Source organism: Pundamilia nyererei, unplaced genomic scaffold (assembly GCF_000239375.1).
Source record: "Pundamilia nyererei isolate P.nyererei 1_Seehausen unplaced genomic scaffold, PunNye1.0 scaffold00205, whole genome shotgun sequence".
NCBI lineage: Eukaryota > Metazoa > Chordata > Actinopteri > Cichliformes > Cichlidae > Pundamilia > Pundamilia nyererei.
Window position 1 is genome coordinate 450,747 of NW_005187606.1, and position 8,288 is coordinate 459,034.

An 8,288-nucleotide genomic window follows, 5' to 3' on the forward strand; every position below is an offset into this window, starting at 1 on the left:
TCTATGCTAATATAGGAGAAAGGATTATTTTTTTGCCCTGCTGTGGAGACTGCTCTGGAGGTGTCAGCCAGTTAAGCCTTCTCAAGCACATCTTAGCACAGGAGGGACTTTCTATCAGGGACTTTGAGCACAGTTTGTCCAGCTAAAAAGCAGTGCTGCTCCCCACTGCTCTTAAATGACCCAGCTTGGATCTGCTTAAGTTCTACGCCCAACAGACAACATCTCTTAAGTCTGGGGTGTTCATATGACTTAAATTTTTGCTGGAGTCTTTATTGATCACGAACTTATTTGGGAATAAGCACTACAAGTTGGAAGGAACTGTGTTGAATGTTTCATTTTAGCAGAAATATTTGACTGTAATGTCCACTGGCATCTTCTTTCTGCACTTCACCTCACACTGTAATGTTTCCACAGAGATGAAATCTTTCCTGTGAGGTAAGAGTCAATAATCCTGTGTAAACTGGCTCCTCAGTTTTGTAGCCTGACCTCTGACCTCTCTGAACTGCACTGAACTGCATGAACTCAAAATGAACTGCACTTTTAATGCCACCTTAACTCCCCAGCTGGGTCTTGGATTGAGCCCAGGGACAGGAGCTGACGAGTCCCAAGGGAGTGGTACTGGTGCTGGAGGTAGTGGTGGCTTGTGGGTGACATTCCTGCTTGGTACTACACTGATTATCATGTGTGTCGTGGGCATGTCCGGCAACACATACACACTTATTGTTACACGCTCAGCTGCTTTGCGACGCACAGGTTCTATGTACGTTTACATCATTAATTTAGCTCTGGCTGACCTGCTGTACCTCTGCACCATCCCTTTTGTAGTCTGCACCTACTTTGCCCACGACTGGCTGTTTGGTGAGGCCGGATGTCGCATCCTGCTGAGTCTCGACCTCCTCACCATGCATGCCAGTGTCTTCATTTTGGGTGTTATGAGCTTGGAACGGTATCGTGCTGTGGCTAAACCCTTCAGTGCACACAAGACCTCGTCCCGCAACCGACGGCTAGTGTCAGGAATTATTTGGGGGTTATCTTTTCTGCTAACGCTTCCCATGATGGTGATGATCCGACTCAGGGAGGGCAAACCCACTGTGGCTGGTTCAGTCAAGAGAATCTGCTATCCAACCTGGACCCCTGAGGCCTTCAAGGCTTATATCATTGCCCTGTTTTTCACCAGTGTTTTAGTCCCTGGATTGGTAATTGTTGGACTGTATGCAGGGCTAGCTAGGCGCTACTGGGTAGCGCAGGCTAACTTAGGGGGTAGCAGCCACTCTGCCAGAAGGACACGACTCAAACAAAAAGTCGTATCAATGATCTTTAGCATTGTGGTAGCTTACTGGACTTGCTTCTTGCCTTTTTGGGGATGGCAGTTAGCCAAACTGTTCTCTCCAGAGTCCCTCAAAGCTTTGTCTCCAGCTGCTCATAATTATGTAAATTTCTTTGTCACATGTCTCACGTATGGAAACAGCTGTATAAATCCATTTCTCTACACTCTTCTGACTCGGAACTACAAAGATTATTTAGCACAGAAAGGACAGTCATCAGGATCCAGCAGGGCTGATCCCGGGTCAGCTGTGACAACCCCACTGCAGGACTTTTAGTGAATTAACATTAACTGTCCAGTCATAATATGTTTTGATTCAGAGAGGCCATTTTTTATTATCTACATTGAGTTGACCCAGCTAAAACCTAACTTCCTCTCCTGTCTTAAAGAGAGAGTTAACTAGTCTTGTTAAGGTTTTGTCGGTTTTGAGAAAGTAGAATTAGCTGAATTAACCAAACTTGACTGAATGCATTTAATAAACTAGACATTTAGCTGAATCAAATGCATTTCAATCACAATGACAAACATGGTTCTGCCTCCATTTACATTTCCTCAGTCTGACGAATCAGGTTAGGACGAATTATCTTATCAACTTTGTTCATTTTGTACCAAATTACATGAGATATCTCAAATGTTAAATAATGAATAAAATTATAAGTGCAGAGAGGCATGGACTAAACTGACTAGAATTCACTGTGTTCATTATCTTTATATTTGTTATGTTCTGTTGAGCAGATAGACATCTAGACATCTATGATTTACTGATATAGAGGTTGAAATGTGAGTATTTTATCTAAAAAGTATTTGAATTGGCAGTTTAGTACAAAAGAGAAAAGTTTTGAAGGCCTTTTTTTTTGGACAAAATACTGAACACAAGAAAATGACCAGAAAATGTTCTGCAGTACCTTATCCATTTAAAAAAAAAATCATAAATACTCTTTATATACATTATCCAGTTTCTGTAATTGATCAAATACAATGTGTAGTTTACAATAATGGAAAAAGTTGGTACCATATTTTCACATATTTTTACTGTGTAACAATTAAAGTGAAACTGCTGTAAAAACAAAACAATAGAAAAGTGAATGAGAACTGTTTTCATATTTTTGTAATGGCCCAATTTGCCAACAGCTTTACAGACAAATACTTTTCATCTCTATCTATGAAATGTCGTTGCACTGTGCCACATTCCTCAGCCTCCAGATGCTTGTCTTTTGAGTCCTCCTGTAAATTGTCTGTATAAGTGTGTGTTACATCTCCCACCTCACCTCCTTTTCCATGTCGACCTTTATTCTTTTTTTAACCTATTTCCTCATCACATATTAAAGATAATGACCAATACAATTCTGGGTTTTCTTTTTTCTCCCTCTTTTTTAAACTTTGCATAACTTTAAAAAAAGAGGCAAAAAATAATAATTCTGCTTTTGAATTACAGACATTGACAAAAATGCGTTGGCATCTTCTTTTAGTGTTTTTAAACACCCACTGCTTTTACTCTTGTACGTTACAATGATATAAAAATTAAACCCTGAAACAGGTCTGAAATATGTTTTAGAACATGTAGGTGTAAATTACATGTGGTGTTTCATATTTCAGAGGAAGTAAATGAAGAAGACTCTTTTCTTTTAGGGTTTTATTAACAAATCCAGCTTTGCTGAGCTGTCCTCCAACCATAGTAAGGTAAGATGTGCCGGGGCTCCATCTTAAGGCCATTTCCTCTCATTACAACATCAGCAATCTAAAGCAGTTGACATTTCCAGAGTTACTTTTCAGATTTCATATTAGCAGTCAAACCTAATTTCAGTTATTGAAAAACATGAGAATGTTTTAGCAACAAGCAAAACGTAGAGAGGTGAAGGGTTGGGGCTTAAGAAGAGGTCAGCCTCTACTTCAGCTTGAGGCCGATGATTCTCGCATCACCGCTCACATCGAAGTACTTGTACTTGACATCACCCAGGCGGTTGGGGAAGGTAATCATGCTGCCGTCAGGAAGCTTGATGTAAAATTCCTCGTTGTTGAAGTTGATGTAAAACTGAAGAAGTAAGAAAAAGCAAGAGGGAGAAAAAGAGAAGTGAATGACATTTATCGTTTGGTTAAAAGGATACCTTTGTTTTTTTGAAGCTTGGGCTCAGACACGGACAGAACCTAAGCTGCTGTGGATGCAGTCAGCTGCAAATTTATTTTAGCCATCTATTAAAAAAACAAAAACCCAGGTTATAAATATCAATATCATATCAAGGTGCTCATGTCACCTAGTTGATACTAGGTGACATGAGCATGACTGTGTCTGTCATCCAAGCAGATTTTAAAAATACATGTGGACACAAGTGCTACCCCTCAGCCTCCTTGTAGATACACCTATGGTATACACCAATATCGACCCTTTCTTGAGTTATCGCATTTACAGTCTTGGGTGTCCATGCCGCCTGGCACTCTGGCCGCCTCTGTTTAACAGCGCCAACCATCTCCGGTTGCGTACATGGCTGAAGGCAAGATAAAACAGTAAGAATCTTCAAATTAAAAAACAAAACAAATCAGATGCTGATATTATATCATTTGCTTCTGACTCTGTCCACAGTATACTGCAGTTAGATGCTTTTACTCCTGCCTCTCCCAAACGTGGCCATGCATGCAGCTATCTACTACAGATGATTCACTGACTATAGATAAGTACTTCAAGCAGATCCCCTTCCAAGAAAGTAAACAGTTCCTTGAATTTCATTGTTACACAACTGTAAGAAAGCTGCAGTTTCGACAGAAAATCCTCCTCCAGAAACATCTGGGGCAATCTTTCTCAACAGCTATTAACTTTTATGGGCCCATAAAGCCTGTCGTGATTACCCGTTGACCTAGCAGCTTACAGCGCAGGCACCAAACCCATTAATTACACCCTGATAGTCAAAGAAATGATAACAGCTTGGAAATGCAGTTCATTTACCCAGGGTGTGCTTTACCTGAATACTCTTTAAATTAAAGTGCAGCAGGTGTGTGTGTGTGTGTGTGTCTAAGAGTACAATTACATTTTTTAAAGCTATCAGCTATAAAACCTTGCCCATAGAGTGACATGCAAAGATGTTATAAATCAAAGGATCAGCAAATCAAGGCCCCGTCTTAGTTAACGTTATCATCTGACTTATATACACAATTGAGACGTTGTAACTTTTATGAGCTTTCATTTATATTGTGAAATTGGCACTCAGTCCAGTAACACAGATGACTTTGTTCTCTGTCGTCTGGAGAACTGTGTTTTAGCATTTGCATTGATGTTAAACTGGTTATGTCAGTGTATAAAAGCCTTGCTTCTTAAACCATTCGAACCTCTTCAGAGTGTATTGTGTGTTGGTGACTACATTTTTCAGACGCCACACGTCTTCATACAAACCTTGCATTCTTCTCCACGTCTGAAAGGGAAGTTTGATTCGTGGATCTCGTCACCCCAGCTACCCCCGGATAAAGAGTTGAAGACGATGGTGTTGGAGTCTAACCGGGGGTTGAGGTGCATGGCGATGTTCTCACGATCATGACCGATGTTGATGGCAAAACTGCGACAGATGCGGGAAGGAGAGGAGAGGATGGAACATGAACTCGACTCGCTGCTTCCTGACAGATAACTAAATCGACTTTGCTGTGTAAAATGGACAGGACACACTCAGCATGAACATCTTAGGAGAAGGACTCACCTGTCACCACTCTCACCAGGCTTGACGCGGACTTTTAACTCCAAGCCCTGCTTGATTGACATATCCTGGATTTTCTGTAAAGGAAAGCGACATAGGAATAGACACATTGAAAAATAAACCAATTCTTGCATTCTTTCAGAGCTTTAGTTTGCTTCTTAGAAGGAAGACAGGATGAAATAATGATAATAATAATAATAATAGGAAGATTTCAGTACTCATGCTCATTCTTGGATGTAGAAGTGTGTATAGATCTGGTCTATCAGTTTTATTTATTAAATTTTAGGAACTATCTACATGATGGTTTGAGACAGCGGAACTGCCATGAGCAAACTGATGATTAGCGCTTGTCTTATCTTAGCAGTTGATGATCAACCGAGGTAAAACAATGTACCCACGGTTGTAAAATTAACAAAACAGGAAGGTGTCGTATTTGTTCACTGACGTGGTCGCCATAAAAAAAAAACCCCACCCACACAGTGATCTATAGCTCTTCAGACACTAGTCATGTCTAGCATGTCTTTGTACAATATGTGCCCATTAACAATTATACAAACAGAGAAATGAAGGAAGGCTAAATCGATTTTATGTGTTTAAAGATCGATTTCACATGTATACAAATGAGAAACCCAACATGACATTTAAACAATGTTTAACAAAGTCAGTGAACCTATTCACCTGATCAATAAAGCAATAAACTGTTCTTCTTTTCATCTAATCTTCCTATTTATGTGCTGGGCATCACCTGATGGGCAAACAAGAACTTCATCATGCTGGACCCTATATTCCAGTCCTGCACCCACAGATTCCTCGGTTTAATCTGCTCACCCATTTCAGATTCATGCTGGTTTATCACTGACTTCACAGGGAATTTGATGGAAGATCATTAAGTCAAGCTATACATTATTAATCCCTCTGTGGGATTTGAATTATTCAGATTATTCAACTGTGGCATATGGTAAATCTTAGAATAGGATTTTTCTTCTGTTACCAGGCTGTGACTCGAGAATTATCTCTTATATACTTATAACTGTAAGGTGAGCACAATCAGTGCAAGGGTTACGTATTTTCTTGACTGTTACTTAAAGCCTAAATTTGGTTATAGCCTCAGCAAAATCAAAATCGAAGGGAGATTCTCTATTGTATACAAAACGCATGTTCACAGAATATATGTAGCCATCATCACTTCTATAAAACACGCTCTATTAATATTACTGGTTGATACACAAGCTCTGAGCTTTTTTATTCCTCAGCCTCATTAATATTCAGTCTATGCGTTTGAAATATATGACTATTTGACTACTGTATATGCAACGAGAAAAGTAAACCATGAAACGGCAGAGTATGAGGTTCAGCCACAGAATCAAAGCAAATGGTCACATACATCAGGATAGAATATAATGCCACAACTAAGGTAACAGATGCAGATTATTGTTCACGCAGAGAAAGTCCACGTACCATGGTGATGGTGTTCAGTGGATTGTGCTGAGGTCTGATCTTCAGTGGGTTATGCCTCCAGTGACAAGTCTGCAGGCAGGTGAGCGGTTTATATGGGGCAGGAGGGCTGTAAAAAAAGGGTATGGCAATAACTGCCTGTCACTGAATCCACTTAGTAGTGCTGTGCAGTACTGTGATAAATGCAGCACCAATATTGCTGATACCAGTACCAATAGTTTAAACTTGTAGAGGTAGCTTATGCAGGGGAAAGGAATGTGTCAAGACTCGTGAAATTAATCATCATCAATCTGCAAATTCTAAACAGATTTTAATGTTAAATCACTGTGATTTTTACTTTCCACAACAGTTAGTTCATTTAACAAAATGTACCTTATGGTCGAATAGCTGCTAAGAAACCACAACTAAGGAAAAGCAACAAGCAGAAGAGATTTGTTTGGGCTAAGTAACACAAGGAGTGGACATTAGACTAGTGGAAATCTGTGCTTTGGTCTGATGAGTTCAAATTTGAGATCTTTGGTCCACACACTGTGTCTTTGGGTGATGCAGAAAAGGTGAATGGATGGTCGCTACATGCATGGTTCTCACTGTGAAACACAGAGGAGGAGGTGTGATGGTGTGGTGGTACTTTGCTGGTGACACTGTTGGAGATTTATTCAAAACTGAAGGCACACTGAACCAGCATGGCTACTACAGCGTCCTGCAGCCACATGCCATCCCATCTGGTTCACATTTAGTTGGATCATCATAAAATATTCAACAGGACAATGACCCCAAACACACCTCCAGGCTGTGTAAGGACTATGTGACCAAGAAGGAAAGTGATGGAGTGCTGCACCAGATGGCCTGGCCTTCATAGTCACCAATTGAGATGGGTTTGGAAGAGATGGACCGCAGAGTGAAGGCAAAAGGGCCAACAAGTGTTCAGCATCTCTGGGAACTCCTTCAAGACTGTTGGAAAACCATTTCAGGTGACTCATCGAGCTTATTGAGAGAATGCCAAGAGTGTGCAAAGCAGTAATGAAAGCAAAAGGTGACTATTTTGAATAATGTATAACAGTCATTGTTAAACTGTGGTACGGGCTCCCTCTAGTGGTACGTGGGGAGTCTCCAGAAATTCTTTTTAAGATGAAATAATACACCATGTTCTGACTAAGGTATTTCTGAAAAATTAAAATGAACTTTTCTGCTATCACGTCTGACATAAATGAAGACAGACAACTAAACAGCAGTGACGTTTGTAGGGTTACTGAAGTTGGGCTAGCTGGTATATAATGATGTGCTATGTGGTGGTTCATACGTCGTCACTTAAAGACCGGATATCCCGCCTGCTGTGAATGTTTTAATGCAGTACAGTTGTTATTATTATCATCACTTGTCACATCCTGTTTATGACAGTTAAAATAAATAACATTAATATAAGAAATAAAATTATCTGTGTAAACCGTATATGGTATTAAATAGGCTTAAACTACTGTACTTTAATGTCGGTCATAAGGGTGGTACTTCCAGAGCCATATATTTTATGAGGTGGTACTCATTGTGAAAAGTTTGAGAACCACTGATCTATAATATAAAACATGTTTTGAGTTATTTCACACTTTTTGTTTACTACATAATTCCATATGTGTTTATTCATAGTTTTGATTATTTCAGTGAGAATCTACAATGTAAATAGTCATAAAAATAAAACCAGTGAATGAGAAGGTGTGTCCAGACTGGATGTGTATATAGATCTCATTCTACACTGAACAAAAATATAAACGCAACACCTTTGTTACTGCTCCCATTCCCCATGGGATGGACGTAGAGACCTAAAATTCATTCCAGAT

At 39.8% G+C, this 8,288-nt stretch overlaps 2 protein-coding genes across 2 annotated transcripts; one reads left to right on the forward strand and one right to left on the reverse strand.

Annotated features, from left to right (window-relative positions):
• The first annotated feature begins 527 nt into the window (after positions 1 to 527).
• Positions 528 to 2,071, forward strand: uts2r4 (urotensin-2 receptor 4). Its single transcript, XM_013914564.1, has 2 exons — positions 528 to 1,328; positions 2,060 to 2,071. Exons 1-2 carry the CDS (start codon positions 528 to 530, stop codon positions 2,069 to 2,071), a joined length of 813 nt encoding a protein of 270 aa, XP_013770018.1.
• An 887-nt stretch (positions 2,072 to 2,958) lies between these two features.
• On the reverse strand, positions 2,959 to 6,559 carry lgals2b (lectin, galactoside-binding, soluble, 2b). Its single transcript, XM_005747811.1, has 4 exons — positions 6,460 to 6,559; positions 5,005 to 5,078; positions 4,707 to 4,866; positions 2,959 to 3,356 (listed from the first exon to the last, which is right to left on the reverse strand). Exons 1-4 carry the CDS (start codon positions 6,460 to 6,462, stop codon positions 3,210 to 3,212), a joined length of 384 nt encoding a protein of 127 aa, XP_005747868.1. The 5' UTR covers positions 6,463 to 6,559; the 3' UTR covers positions 2,959 to 3,209.
• Positions 6,560 to 8,288: the final 1,729 nt, after the last annotated feature.